General features: G+C 44.6%; 1 protein-coding gene across 1 annotated transcript in view; it reads left to right on the forward strand.

The window, feature by feature from the left end:
- ITGA9 (integrin subunit alpha 9) overlaps window positions 1–16129 on the forward strand; it is a 348367-nt gene that overhangs the window by 164516 nt on the left and 167722 nt on the right. The window contains exon 16 of the mRNA XM_029244105.1: window positions 9213–9362. Coding sequence (XP_029099938.1) covers window positions 9213–9362 — 150 coding nt within the window. The remainder of the gene's footprint in view (window positions 1–9212; window positions 9363–16129) is intronic.

The raw sequence follows: 16129 nt of genomic DNA on the forward strand, positions 1-16129 counted from the left end.
CCGGGGCACGAACCCGTGTCCCCTGCATCGGCAGGCGGACTCTCAACCACTGCGCCACCAGGGAAGCTCTGTTTATTTTTTTAATTTATAGGACTCTAAATGAAACCACACTTGGCCTCAGCTTGTTCTCTAGTGAAATGGGAAATAGGTCCTTGCTACATGCACAGTTCATAAAAAGGATTCATTTTGAAATAGGGCAGTTTTCACATTTTCATGTCAAAGTTGCCACTTAAAAGATTATGGTAAAAATAATAATAGCCACTATTTATTGCCTACCTTTAACTACACTTGGCATTGTGCTGGGTGTTTCATATAATTGCAGAGACCATTTATTATATCATTTTGAATATGTCATATCTTTCACTGTGGCCTTTTCTGAATTTAATTTCTGAATTTTCTATCCTTTTTACTCTCCATGCTTCAATCTGCATATTTTCTATTGACTTGCCTTCTGGATCAATGGTCTTCTCTCTTGCTGTGTCCAGTCTCCAGCTAACTACATCTCTTCTTGTCATCTCAGCAGCTTGGCCACGGCCTTCTTCTTGGTTTCTGAGTCTCGTAACCCTATGTTGCTGTGGAATCCACCAATGCCCCAAGAATAAATGTGGTGTCAAAAATCAGACTTGCCTCAAGGTGCTTACCTTCTCTTTGGAATCTTGACCCCCTAGTCCTGGCCACCTTAGTAGCTCTGAGCTTTAAGTTTGTCTTCAGGGACTCATAAGACTTCCAGGAACTCAGCTCAGAAACTCAAGAACTCAAGCTTTTAGCCACCAGTTCACGTTCGTACAGGTTCTCAGCCTCTTATTCCAGGCTGCTTAGAGACCTGTACACAGCTCAGGGGAAGAGTTCCCTGATACTGTTAGACAGGTGTGTGTGTGTGTGTGTGTGTGTGTGTGTGTGTGTGTGTGTTTTCCAGCTTTTCTAGTTCTCAGTGAAATGATAGATCTTCAGCAAGTCCCTCTATTATTACCAGAAATGCAAAATCCTCAGTTTGCTTTTAGAAGAATCTTCAAGCTTATGGGAATTCTAAGCTCTTCTCTAACACTTTAACTGCCATTCTGATTGTTATGGTTATTGAGATAAAGGAAAAGGCTTTCCACTTTGAAGACTTCTCATTTCTAGGGCTGCCTGCTAGGTAATCGTAGGCAATAGAGCTGGGTGTAGAGAGCAGAGGAATCTTGAGAAAGGATACAGGAGGGAGGGGACAAAAAGATCACATGTTTGAAAATAGAAAAATACTGAGGCATCTTTAAAAAGCCCTTAGAGGGTTTTTTCCTAAACCGATTATCTGGCTTAATGCTAGCTGCTTATTTGCTGGCCTTCTGTGTTATTTGCAAATATAAAGTAAGGTCATCCTTTCCTGTTTTCATTTAGTTTACCTCTGTAGCTGCTAGTTAGATAAGGAGGATAAAAACCCTTCATTTCTTGGAGAAAAGCAGCATGAGGTCAGTTTCTAATTCACGTGGCTGGTCGAGGGGTGCACGGTGCTCGGGTCCTGCTTACATGGGGCTTGGAATCGAGTCCACCGGATAGTGAGGCGTATCTTCCCTTGGCCAGGTGGGTGGGGGTCCGTGATTTGAGGCTTATACTCACCAGGGAAAATTCCCTGTTTCCACAAGTAAAGGAGACAGAAGACTTTTGGGCTTCTGACCCTCACAATGGCCTAGATGCCCTAGGATAACAGGGCAGAGTGACCCCTCCTCTGGTGGAACCCTTGAGTGGGTGGCCCCTGCCTGTCACGAGCCTCCCCTGCTGGGTGTTCCATCTGAGTTACTTCGATTTCACAGGCAAGGTAATGAATGAGAAGGAAAAGCCGGGACTCCCCGTGAAGGAATGGAGGTACTCAACTGCGTTTCCCTAAGGGTCTCTCTCCCTCTTGTCATCAGACCCTCCCTGGCCCTGCAGTCCTCCTTCGGGGCCCCAACAGAACAGTTCTGCGTGTGAGGTGCACCGAGGGAGGAGAATAGTGTGGTTTGAAGGAGGGCAAAGCTCACCCCTGGAGGACGGGTGGATGAGCTCAAAGTGTAGACAGAGGGTCTGTGGTAGGTCTGGATGAGCCAGTGCTGGGGAGGCTTACCCTGGACGCTGGGGCAGGGGAGCAGTTTTGTGGAAGAGAAAAGGTAGCATGAGGTTTTAGGCCCAGATCAGTGTATTCTGGGAGATTGCTTGTGGAGTTGGCATTTGGAGACAGGAAGAGGATTTCTGTGTTTTAACAAACCTTAGTATGTTCACACCTAAACAACTTGCACACTTGTTCCCTCTCCTGGTTCCCCGTGGTGATGAGGGGCTGCCAGGTCCACTCACTCACCTGAGCTGAACACTGGGGTACCTTCCATGATTCTTTTTCTCTCATCCCCCACCTCCAGTCACCAAGCCGCAGCATCTCTTCTTCCTGAGTCAGCCTCACCTCCCTCCCGTTCCCCATCCCCCTCCTGTGTCCTGGCCCAGGCTCTCTCCATCTTTCCTGTGAACCCCTATGTTAGACTGTTCACCCCCGGATCTCCGCCCATCAATCCACTTCCATGCTACAGCTAGAGGGATCTTTCTACAACACAGCCTTCCTACCTCCAATCTCACCCCCATCCATCCGAGAAACCTGAGGGATTTTTCTGTAACACAGTCTCTTGCATTACGTTACCCCGCTGCCTTACCTAAAATCTAGCTCTCCCTAGATTTTAGGTTGAAATCAACACACCCTTTAAGTCCCCGTGAAATCTCGTCTCTGCCTCAACCTCCTCTCCCCTCCCACCTGCCAACTAACCTGACTGTCCCACCTTTGGGGAGCACATGTAATCCACTGGACACCCATGCCCTCTCCCCCCTGCTGTGTGTACCGGCCATGCCTGCCCCCTGGCTAATGTCCTTCTGTCATCTGACTGAGCCCAGGGACTTCCCTTCCTCTGGGAAGCCCGCCAACCTGCAGTCTGAATCAGGTGCTCTTGTTTGTGTTCCCAGAGCCGCCTCTCTTCTAGTACATGTTGCACTAGGTTGTCACTGCCTGCCTGTTTCCTCCAAGGTCTTTCATCTCCATCTCCCTGGGGCCCAGCACATTGCCTGGCATAAAGTAAGCACTTTGAAATAAATTTCAAATTGCACATATGTCAAGTTCCCTATAAAACCTCAGCCACCAGTCTGAAGGTTCTTCTCTGTGCAGCCTCTTTCATTTTTCAGAAAAGAAGAGTACAGTAGATTTTTAGCAGGAAAAGGTGGATTATTGGCTTTTGGTCTATCATAAGTAAGTGTGTTCAGCTTGGGAAGCTTCTGTTTGTAGTGGTGAATATTTTTAAGCAGTAAAATGTCAGCAACTAGAGCCTCTGCCCAAACCCCTAAGCCTCCTTCTGCATCCTGAGGGGTCCCTTCATTTCATTGCAGTGCTGGGCTGAGAGAGGCCACACTTCCAACAATGCAAAGGAAACCACGAAATGTTGCTGCTACTTTTCCTTTGCAGCTCAGATAAAAGAAAGCAAACACAGTGTGGGGAGAAGGGGCTGTCCTTTTTGGGGTGCTGACTTGTTTCTTTTTCTTCTTTTTAAACTGACTTTTTAAAAAAAAATATTTATTTATTTATTTGTGGCTGTGTTGGGTCTTCGTTGCTGCGCGTGGGCTTTCTCTAGTTGCGGCAAGTGGGCTTCTCATTGTGGTGGCTTCTCTTGTTGCGGAGCATGAGCTCTCGGTGCGCAGGCTTCAGTAATTGTGGCATGTGGGCTCAGTAGTTGTGGCTTGTGGGCTCTAGAGCACAGGCTCAGTAGTTGGGGCGCACAGGCTTAGTTGCTCCACAGCATGTGAGATCTTCCCGGACCAGGGCTTGAACCCGTGTCCCCTGCATTGGCAGGTGGATTCTTTTTTTTTTTTTTTTTTTTTTTTTAATTTTTCAAAGTTTTCAGAAGGCACATTTTAATTTTAAATATACAAAACCATATTGCTCTGTGTTTATAAAATAAAATTAGTTATTGATAGAAAAGCTTTTAAATTGTCTTAGTCAAACTCAAGTAAAAGGATTTAAAAAATAAAACATTAACTAAAAAGAGTTTTACCAGAATATTGAACTCTCCTTGATAGTCACAGAAATCAACACAATGTCCATTAGTGCAGAATAAAAGACATACACAATTCAGTGTAAAAAAAAAAAAAAGCAATTTGCATTAATGGAACATTAAAATTGTGATTTAAACCCACAAAATTCAGGAAATTCAGAATTAGAACTCCAAAGGTAACCTTAACTGTGACCTCTTGTGCATGTATGCTGTTTAGAAATTTGAGATTTTTTGCCTTCCTGATCACATACCACTATGAAGAACAATTTTGAAGGGAAAAAAAAAAGTACTTTTCCTTAGAACCACTGTATATGTTTAAAATTTTATACCCACTTAGAAAATCAAATGATCAATCTTATACTACCATATGAGCTAATATGGAATAAGAAGGAATTTTTAAAATATACTCTAGAAAGCTGTATAAGCTACAACATAATGCACAGCCACTTGAAACACGATTTGAACTTTCTTTTTGATACAGCCATAAGTGCCTACCATATAAAAACATATTCACATTGCAGGAAGACAGAGGGGACCACTATTAAAATTGAATAGCATGTAAGGAAGAAGGGTCGGGGAAATAATTGAGCAAATAATTGAGCAATAATTGAGCAAAAGTAACATCCTTCGTATTTTTAAATCTACACTTTCCTGGGAAGATACTTTATCTCTTCAACTATGGGTTCTTCAATTTTAAAATGAGAGGATTGAGTTAAGTAACATCATAGTCTCTTCTAACTTCAAAACTGTATGATTCAGTGACTTCATATAAATTAATATTCTAGAGGAGACTCATAAATTTGACATCGTATTAAACCTTAAGTAATTTGTATCAGAGCTTAGTGAGATATGCCAAGAAAGAAAATGATATTGATAAACCACTGGGCCTCTCTTAGATATGATCAGCCTATCTCATTGATCCTGCCCTATCTTTTGGATCTTTTAGTCAAAAAAACGTTAACTCGTCCATCCATCCAGATGTTAGTTCAGTCTTTGTGCCCGGGGTTATAGGAAGATATCTTCTAGTAAATTAAAAAACATCATCAGGGGGCTTCCCTGGTGGCGCAGTGGTTAAGAATCCACCTGCCAATGCAGGGGACACAGGTTCGAGCCCTGGTCCGGGAAGATCCCACATGCCACGGAGCAACTAAGCCCGTGAGCCACAACTACTGAGCCTGCGCTCTAGAGCCCGCGAGCCACAGCTGCTGAGCCTGCGTGCCTAGAATCCATGCTCTGCAACAAGAGAAGCCACCGCAATGAGAAGCCCGCGCACCGCAATGAAGAGTAGCCCCCGCTCGCCACAACTAGAGAAAGGCCGCGCACAGCAACAAAGACCCAACGCAGCCAAAAGTAAATAAATTAATTAATTAACTAAAAAAAAACCCATCAGGCCTCCTGAGATATGTTTCTCAATATTATGAATGTGAGATCAAGAAGGACTACAGAGAAAAGGTAGTAGCGTAACAAGGCCATAATAATGTCACCACAGTATATAGCTCTTCAAGCAAAGTCACCGTGGCCCATTTTTTTAAATAAGGAGATATATTTATTGAAAAGACAACTGAAAAGAAAGCGTATATACTTACAGTTATATAAACTGTGGCATAACATACTATCACAGCCCCTTTGCTCTCCCAGCAGCCAGCACTTGCATCTCTGTCAGACGGCTGCCCCCAGGCTGCCAAAACCTGGTTTATCTATATGCACAGAGAATATGCATATCCCGGAAGTATCTTGGAATTTACAGACCCCATGGTGGCTCTTAACCAATGTCTATAAGTACCACTGCTCCCTTGTTTCCTGTGCTGCAACCTCCACTGTCTTCACAGCTTCCCTGAAAAGCTGAGGCAATGTTATCTACCCTTCAAAGGATTTACTTGAAATCACATCTAGTCCTAATATGCTGCTGGGTTGACTTTGGGATTCCTGGAATTAAAAAGGCCCAGTTTTTCATAATGTGTTTATTCCAGAATTGCCTTGGAAGAATATTGAGGATGGCAATCAAAAGGCTAAAAGAAATGGAGATGTGAGAAAAGTCCTATTATATACAAGCGGTGAAACTCTTACTGGGCAACCAGCTGAAGTGTGAGTGGCATCCTGCTGACCCTATTCTGCCATGAGCCCTGTAGTCCTGCACCTTCTGGCCACCAGGGCAGGTGGATTCTTAACCACTGCGCCACCAGGGAAGCCCTGCTGGCTTGTTTCTAATTGCTGTGTCCTCCCCTGCCTCCACCCATGGCTCAGTGAGGGGTAGGCCCCTTCTGCCCAGAGCTACTGGACACGTCATAAGAAGGTGTTTCTCAAACATCATAGTTAAAACTGGTTCATGCAGTCAGTGTCAGAGCACAGCGTCTGTACCGCTAGGTGTCACAATTCATTACTCACCCCAAATAGCTGTGCCCTGACTAAGACACAGAATGACTGCACATTTAGAAACAGCCCTCCCTTCAAGTCCCTATTTCTTTAGTTATTTGTCATTTACTCACATTCTTCCTTGTATGAGGAACATTTCCTTCCCCTTGCCCTGTATCCTCCTAAGTAGATAGGTAATATTTCAGGGTGATGTCAGAACCTAAAGCAATTGGGATGATTTTTAAACAGTATTTCATGGGCTTCAGGGAAAGCAGTTTTGCTTCTGGTTCTAAGAATGAGTCCGGTTCCACCACTTACTGGTTTGGGGACGGAGCACAGTTTATTTGCGTTCATCTGTACAATGGGAGCAACAATCTACCAGCTTGGGTGTGGTGCAGATTAAGTAAAAGGATGTCTGGGAGGAGGTTGGCCCAGTCTCTGGAATACATGTGGTAGCCAGGAAATGTTCCGTGGCTTCTGCCTCCCCACCCCCATCTTCAGTTCCTCCCACAAGAGTAACAGCGTGTAATAACTGACTTATTTCGGCATGAAGGATTTAAATGCAAAATCTTAAGGCAGTCACCCTTAAAGAAACACTGAAGCGTTTATCTGTGAAAACATTAAGATTGCACTCCTTCACTCTTCTCTGTGCCCATGCAGTATTTACATTCTGTTTAGGAGAGTCGGTCAGTAGGCGGAGGCGATCTGGATCCCAGGTGTGTGCTTTGCTCACAGAAAGGACAGGAGCATTAAAGATCTGCTCCTAAAATCTGAAGTTCTAGAGAATTTTGTGGAAGTAGCTTATCCAGAGGCTCCCCTGTCACTCCCCCAAAAGGCTCTGTGTTTTATGTACATAAATGATTGAATCTATTCCCAGCTGATTGCTTTCCTGAGTATGTCACTCAGGCTCCCACCCCAGAGTCATCTGTCCCCCGCAGCCCACATTCAGCAGCTCCGTCTGCCTCCCCGCCCCGGCCTGGGCACCATCTCCTTTCCTGGGCTGCTGCAGGAGATTTTCTGTGTCTCTGAGCATGTTCCACTCCACGTACATGCCCCAAGGATCTCCAGGGAAACACAGGGTCCTGTGCCCTGGTAGACCTGGGGCCATCCTACTCTTTGTGGGAGGCAGTTGCAGTAAAAACAAACAATAAACAAAAGAGACTAAACACCCCTTTAACTGTGTAACCTGGTATCCCCCCAGCTTGTTCGATCACAGACCCTTTCATTAACCTCCCCCTGGTGAACTGGTACATGCTGAGTGAGGAAGGCAAAGTGCAGCTTGCTGTAAGCCACCAGTTCCCCACATGTGCTTAGACTGGATGGATAAACCGGAACTGACAGGCGTGTCTGTCTCTGGAGGGGGCGCTGGGTATCCAGGGGGTGGGGTAGGAGCCAGCTCCTCACTGTGTGCCTCTTGGGAACTTTAAAACTTTCTACTGTTTTGAACACAGCACTAGTCTGCTCCCAACTCCACCAGACTTTATGTGGAGCGTAGTGTGAAGTCCTTGGATCTGCTCACGGCCTTGGGGTTGGTTGGCCTCTGCCTGCCCACCTAGCACCTCCCACTCCTGCCTCCTTGCCAGCTCCCTGTGAGGTAGCGGCCTCCTCTGTTGAGCATCCCGTCATCTCTCCCTGACAGATGCAGGCAGTGGGGCTGCAGGCAGTGGCTCGTTGGTGCTACTTCTGAGATTTACCCTGCTCCCTTTGGAAGCCCACCTTCCATAGAGCATGCTGGCCTGGGATGCAGGAATACTGATGCTTTATTCCTTCCTCAAACTCTTAACTTTTGAGCCCCGGGGGGGCGGCCAGAGTACCCAGGAGCCAGTGAGACCTGGGCCAGAAAGGTCAAGAACTCCAGGATTGAGCAGATGTGACTCAGAATCCTTATCAGCCTTGTGGCCTGGGGAACTTGTGCCTTCATCTTCCTTTTATTATACAATGGTGGGGAATAAGCCCAGCTGCAGGGTTTGAACGTGTGGCTTTTCTCTGTAGAACAGCGGTCCCCAACCTTTTTGGCACCAGGGACTGGTTTCATGGAAGACAGTTTTTCCATGGACGGGGGTGATGCGGAGGGATGGTTCAGGCGGTAATGTGAGCAGTGGGGAGCGGCAGATGAAGCTCCGCCCACTGCTCACCGCTTGCTGTGTGGCCAGGTCCTAACAGGCCATGGACTGATATCAGTCCACGGCCCAGGGGTTGGGGACCCCTGCTCTAGAAAACCTAGTGCAGTGCCTGGCATCTTGTAGGTGTTCATTGTGACTATGGACCTATCACTCCCTTGGCTCTTAAAGTCCTCGGCTCCAAAGGAAAGAACACAGGCCAGAAGCCGGACTTCATCCCTGGCTCCATTGATGCCCAGCTCTGGGAAGATGGCAGGCCCCAGTGTCTTCAGGTCTCCTGCCCTAACACACAGTCCATATTTACCTCAAGGCAGAAGAGCTTTGATGATCAAAACACCACGGATGGGAAGGTTAGCAGTGCACTATGAGTACAGATGCTTGCCTGCCTGCCAACTAGGTTATAAGAATATTTGGAAGATGACTAAGGTAATGTCTTCCACATGCTAAAGAGACGATGATTTCGTACCATGGGAGGTAGAGCGGGGAAAGCCCCCGCTCATTAGCGGAGTGACCTTGGACAGGACAGTCATCACTCTCGGCCTCATTACCTCATCTAAAATATGAAAGCAATAAAATCTAGCCACACAAGGGTGGCTGTGAGGCTCACACGGGGCAGTCCATGTGGAAGGTCTTTGTAAACTGTTGAAATGCTCTGCACATGTCAGCAGCGCCCGCCGCTCACGTGCCTGTGTGTTTATTGTTTCAGCGGAGAGTGCAGGACGTCATCAGCCCCATCGTGTTCGAGGCCGCCTACAGCCTGGGTGAGCATGTGATGGGAGAGGAGGAGAGGGAGCTGCCGGCCCTGACCCCCGTGCTCCGCTGGAAAAAGGGACAAAAGATTGCCCAGAAGAATCAGGTGAGAACCTGAAAGCTCACGGCTGGGACCCCAGGTGGCAGGTGCCTATGCAGAAGTAATGACCCTGGTGGCCTGGGAGCCCGTGGCCAGCCACACCCCCTCCTGGGCCTCCCTTTCCCGATCTGCAAAATGATGAAATGTATGATTTAGGGGTTTGTGTCTAACAACCACGTGATTTAAACTCATCGAGGCTATTCTCAAGCAATTAGAAAATGATGATCTCTTTGAGGTCATGAACTGGCTGCTTGGCCCCGGCACTTGCCTCCTGTTCCTACACTGTTTCCAGAGCTCAGATCAGCACCTAGTGAGTGCTCTACACACAGTACATGTTTTATTGATGGGAGTATGAGTGGGGTGAAGAAGCAAGAACTTCCTCTTGCTAGAATTGGTGGTTGAGTTGAGAATGCCCCGCTCAGGATCTTTGGAAGGCAGAGCACTGTGAGCACAGGCTCTCACCATCCTCCCCAACTCGGCAGATTCCGGGCTGTGCTGCTGTGTGGAGGAGCTGCAGGGTGACGTGGGGTGCAGGCCGTACGAGGCCATACAGGGTAGGAGTGAGCCATGAGCTAACGCTGTGCAGCACCACTGGCCTGTCTGCCCCGAGTCATCTGAGAGATATACAGTGCTGATGACGATGCAGGAAATATGTAAGAAATCTGGGATCCCAAGTCTGGTTCTAAATCTTTAAAACCCAAGATCATCACAGATCCAGGACCTGGGGAAGGTCAGACAAAACTGTTTTTTGGCTAAACCAGACTCCTGGGTGGGGTGGGGCAAAGCTGTGGAACCACCCACCAGCCCCAGGCTCCACAGTTCTGACTGCCCTGAGCTTATGGGAAAACTAGCAGATCAGTGACCCACGCCTTGCAGATGAGAGTTGTAAATAGAACCACAGAGAAGTGTTTGGAGTTCGAGATGTAAGATTTTTACCAGGATGTCCTCATTTTCTCCCAAAGTCTCTCCCATGTGGTCTTGGGTCAGGTTCCCCAGAAACAGAGCCTAAGACGGGGATTTAGGAGCAACTTGGTCTAATGAAGCTATGCTCTTAAGAGAACCCCGTAAGGAAAGGGGAAAGAGTGAGCAAGTATGTGGTCTCAGCTAAAGTCTAGCTTTGGCCTGAGGCAGGGAGCTTTGGAGCATAAATTACAGCAAAGAGCCATCCTCTCCTTGAGGGAAGGGTCTGGCCTTTTGTACCCCTTACTCGTCAACCATTGGCTGGCTGTGGGGGATGGAAGGGGAGTGTAGCCCTCCTTGAAGGAGACTCCCTGCAGCTGTGGACAGTTCTTTGGAGGAGGCTGCAGATGTGAGCCGTTAGCCGCCTGTAGCACATCAGCTGGGGGAGGGGCAGCAGTTGTAAAAGGATGTGGGCAGAAGTTGCTACCCGTATACACACAACCTACTGGCAACACTGCCTTTTTGGATGCTTCTTTTGAAGTCAAACATGAACTTTCAAAACATAAGTGACCTGTAGGGTGGCCAGAATGTCCAGCTGGTCACTCATACTTGGAGAAGGCTCTGGGGGAGTGAGGGGAGAGACCAGGAGGATGCTGGGTGTCTAAGTGGTGGGGCAGGGTAGAGGGGAGGCATGAGGAAGATGAAGACAGGAAGATAAGATGAAGAGGCGGGACAGGAAGCTGATGACTCCTACCTTGACTGAGGAGTAGAAGTGTGTATCATCTCCTGACAGTGAAGTTGGGCCAAGAGGTCAGGCTGGGGACCCAGTAAACCAGAATATTATGATAATTCCTAGATCATGAGTTCCCCGTCCTATTAATACTTTGCTCTCTAAGGTGGAATCTTGCTGGCCCAATAAAGTTGGGTTATGGGAGTGGTCCAAACTTGGGGTGCTGGGAATCATTTCAGGGTACCCTGTGCTTGTTTTACCTCTGAAATGACCCTGTGAGGTAGCGGCCTCCTCTCTTGAGCATCTTGCTAGCCCTGGGCATCCCTTCTACAATGAACCCAACTCTCATTTCTACCAATCCATCAGTGGCACAGAGTGGGCCTTCTTTAGTGAAGAGCATCTTAGAACCTTTACTAGCATTTTTAGATTGAGGCAACCTGATCAAAGGCAGAGATGTAGGGACAGATTAGTATGAAAATGCTCTTCTTGGTCACTTATGTTCAAGATGGCCAAGCAAGCATAAATATTTATGTCTGTGCTTCCTGAGACCCCATTATAGTGATTATAAATGAGTAAATCAGAACAGGGAGATGAGTGCTGTTGGGGAAGGGACATCAGCCAATGAGAGAGTCCAGGGATTTTTGGAATGAGTAAAGAAGAAGGAAGAGTGTTGGTGGGTGAACCTTGCACTCTACACGGAGGGGCTCGGTGCCTGTCCACCCATGGGTCCAGAGAGGCTGTAGCCACTGCCAGGCCAGCAGTTTCAGAGGGGTTCAGGAGTGAGAAATGGGGCTGGAAACAGGGAAGGGGGGTGTTAAGTGAAGGTTCGTTTGTGGAAGAGTTGACTTTCTGCCCCTGTCCCCACACCTACATACTCCAGCCATGCAGAATAGCAAGAAGCCAGGCCTTTTATTTTCTAAAGAATTGAATAAACTGGTTGAGATAGTGTAGGTGGGCTGTTTCCCCAGGGGGAAGCCTTATTTCTTCTGGCATTTGGAGCCTCCAATGTAAGAGCTAGCTTCCCCTCCCGCCATCCACCCAAACACCCAGATTTTCCAATCAGCTCTTTTACTTTATTCTTAAAAATGAATGGACAACCAAGGAAATCTGAAATTGAGGGGAAATGTGGTACATGGAGAAAAAAACCAAAATACACCTACAGAATAACTGACTTAGAAGGAAATAAATTCTTTAAGGAATAGAAGAGATTATAACAATTTAAATACCAATTTATACTCTATGTAATAAACACAAGGAGATTCAAGAATATATTCTGTCCATTAGAAAGTGGTTGGAATTCTATTTCTTCTTAAAAGAAAGAAAGAACAAGGAAAAGTTTCTTGAAAATTAACAATATGGATGCAGAGCCAAAAATGTAGTAGAAGATAATGATAAGAAATCTCCCAGTAAGCAGAGCTAAAAGACAAATAGAAAAGAGCTAAAGCATCAATCTGCAAGGTCCTATATCCAAGTAATAGGAATATCAGAAAAAGCAAACAGAGAAAATGAAAAACATTATGAGAGATAATGTAATAAAATTTCCCAGAGTTACAGAGAGACACTTTTTTAAATTTAAAGGACCCGCAGACTTGCAAGCAGGATAAACCAAAAATATCCTAGATACATCATTTTGAAATGGTAATACTCCTAACACATAAGGAAAATTCTAAATGCTTCCAGGACAAGGAGTACAGGATGGTGGTAGTGAGGAATATTTGTCCACTAACGACATAATTAGAGTCACACTAAGTTGTCCATTAGACTTCTTATTAGCAAGATTGGAAGAAAGCATATGTGAAATAAGAGCTTCAAAGCTCTGAGAGAAAGTGATTTTGAAACTAGGATTTTATACTTAGCCTAACAGTCAAGTATGAGGTCAAAATAAAGTTATTTTTCAGACAAGCAAGGACGCAGAAAGCTTACATCCCTAGTAGCCTTTCCAAGGAAATCACCTGAGATGCACTCCAAGAAAACAAGGGTGACAATTAGAAGGAGCAATATGGGGGATGTAAGAACTAACTTCTAGAAGTCTAATAATAAGAAATTCCAGGATTACAACTGTGCAGCAAGTCTAAAAAACAGTTGATCAGTTTAGAACGGGGGATCAATGAACTTCGAGAAGAATGAAGCCAGCCATAGCAGAATGACAAGAGAGTAGCAAATATTCAGGATACAGTGTAGATGGAATATATTTTTCCTATGGATAAGAAAAAATAAAGGCAGTCAAAAATTCCCAGGAAAATAAAAACATGGCCAATATGTCATGGTTCAAATATAAGACAAATTAAAATGTGGTGGGATTTTAAGCAAATAGAAGAATATACGGAAGAGAAGGACCTTAATACTAGAAGCATTCTCCCTTAAGCAAAAGTTGAGTATTCTAGTAGTTTAACTTTGCACCTATAGAGGAAGATATGTAATCATGACACTTGTCTTGGCTCTGCTGTGAACAGTAATCAAGAGGCCATAATGACAACATGATTTATTGGTTGTTAGTATTTACAGTCAAGCCAAATCAGTTATGGTTACAGTACATAGTGTAAATGTCTTTAATTTTACTGTATAGAGTTTAAAATAGAACAAAGCAAGTTGTTTTAATGTCTTAATCTTTTAAATTGGTGAGCCAAGAGATACTGTAAAACTTGATGAAACAAGAAAAAGTTGTGATTACCTAAAATTGCAGAGGTTACCAGTAGAGCAGTGCTTCTTAAAGTGTGGTCGCTGAACCAGCAGCATCAAACTCCCTTGGGATGTTGTCAGAAATGAAAATTCTTGGACTCCACCCCAGACCCTTTAATCAGAAACTCATGGGTGGGTCCCAGCAATCTGAGTTCTAACAAGCTGATCAGGTAATTCTGATGCAGCTAACATTTGAGAACCAGTGCAGCAGAGGAGCTGAGAGTAACGATTTGCCTGTCAAAATTAGGAAGGTGGATGGTGGGAGGGGGCCTTCATATAGGTGAGTTCAATTCTTGTCTGTCATGGAAGGAATTCAGTGAGATAATGTCTAAATCTGATAAATCAAGAAGTAGTAGTATCAGTATATTTTCTAGAGATATGGAAATTAATCATCAAAAGAAACATAAATGGACATGGGTAAGAGTGGTTCCTCTTGAGAGGAGGACTCTATATGGAGGTGTGTGGCAGGAGGTTATTATTTTAACCATGTGATTTCTTTGGTTGAAATTAAAATGAAAGAAAAATATTGTCCTTAGATTGAGAAGATTGTCCAGGAGCCTGAGAAAAATTCTGGGAGAATGATCCTTGCTTTACTCCTTTTCCTGATTATGGCAAAAAAAAAAAAATAATAATAATTTAATGATCTTTCTCCATGTGTCTTCCAGATGTTGGCTTAATTTAAGGGAAAGATTCTGAGAGCTAGGCTCACTCTAGGAAGCAGAGCTGATTTTTAACTTGTATGTATGTGACAGGTCCACAAAGAGCATCTAACCTCTTTCCTAGGAAGGAATAAACTCATTGAAACTCTTCATTTTGCCGGGTAACTTTAGGATTTAAGTGCCTTAGTCTCTTCAACTAAAAGGCACTAAAAGCCCATGTTGGTACATAGGTTGCGCAATAGAGTGGGTTAAATTCTGGCGATCTTTTAGAGTCAGGGTCTGCCCTCATTGATGGTCTAGTTCAGGTGGAATAGCTGCACAGTGTATATAACATGGAGTCAGTGACTAGAGCATGTTTTTTTAAATTTATTTTTATTATTTTTTTATACATCTTTATTGGAGTATAATTTCTTCACAATGCTGTGTTAGTTTCTGTTGTACAACAAAGTAAATCAGCCATATGCATACGTATATACCCATATCCCCTCCCTCTTGAGCCTCCCTCCCACTTTCCCTATCCCACCCCTCTAGGTCGTTGCAAAGCACCGAGCTGATCTCCCTGTGCTATGCTGCTGCTTCCCACTAGCTGTCTCTTTTACATATGGTAGTGTGTATATGTCCATGCTACTCTCACTTTGCCCCAGCTTTCCCCTCCCACCCCATGTTCTCAAGTCCATTCTCTGTGTCTACGTCTTTATTTCTGCCCTGCCACTAGATTCATCAGTACCTTTTTTTTAGATTCCCTACATATGCGTTAGCATATGGTATTTGTTTTTCTTTTTCTGACTTACTTCACTCTGTATGACAGACTCTAGGTCCACCCACCTCACTACAAATAACTCAATTTCGTTTCTTTTTATGGCTGAGTAATATTCCATTGTATATATGTGCCACGTCTTCTTTATCCATTCATCTGTCTATGGACATTTAGGTTGCTTCCATGTCCTGGCTATTGTAAATAGTGCTGCAATAAACATTGTGGTATATGCTCTCTTTGAATTATGGTTTTCTCAGGGTATATGCCCAGTAGTGAGATTGCTGGGTCATATGGTAGTTCTATTTTTAGTTTCGTAAGCAACCTCCATACTGTTCTCCATGGTTGTTGTATCAATTTACATTCCCACCAACAGTGCAGGAGGGTTCCCTTTTCACCACACCCTTTCCAGCATTTATTGTTTCTAGATTTTTTGATAATGGCCATTCTTACTGGTGTGAAATGATACCTCATTGAAGTTTTGATTTGCATTTCTCTAATAACTAGTGATGTTGAGCATCTTTTCATGTGCTTCTTGGCCATCTGTATGTCTTCTTTGGTGAAGTGTCTGTTTAGGTCTTCTGCCCGTTTTTTAATTGGGTGGTTTGTTTTTTTGATATTGAGCTCCATGAGCTGTTTGTGTATTTTGGAGATTAATCCTTTGTCAGTTGTTTCATTTGCAAATATTTTCTCCCATTCTGAGGGTTGTCTTTTCGTCTTGTTTATGGTTTCCTTTGCTGTGCAAAAGCTTTTAAGTTTAATTAGGTCCTATTTGTTTATTTTTGTTTTTATTTTCATTACTCTAAGAGGTGGGTCAAAAAAGATCTTGCTGAGATTTATGTCGGAGAGTGTTCAGCCTATGTTTTCCTCTGAGAGTTTTATAGTATCTGGCCTTACATTTAGGTCTTAATCGATTTGGGGTTTATTTTTATGTATGGAGTTAGGTAGTGTTCTAATTTCATTCTTTTACATGTAGCTGTCCAGTTTTCCCAGCACCACTTATTGAAGAGGCTGTCTTTTCTCCATTGTATGTTCTTGCCTCCTTTGTTGT

This window comes from Monodon monoceros, unplaced genomic scaffold (genome assembly GCF_005190385.1).
Source record: "Monodon monoceros isolate NGI ecotype Baffin Bay Population unplaced genomic scaffold, NGI_Narwhal_1 Super_Scaffold_3, whole genome shotgun sequence".
Taxonomy (NCBI): domain Eukaryota; kingdom Metazoa; phylum Chordata; class Mammalia; order Artiodactyla; family Monodontidae; genus Monodon; species Monodon monoceros.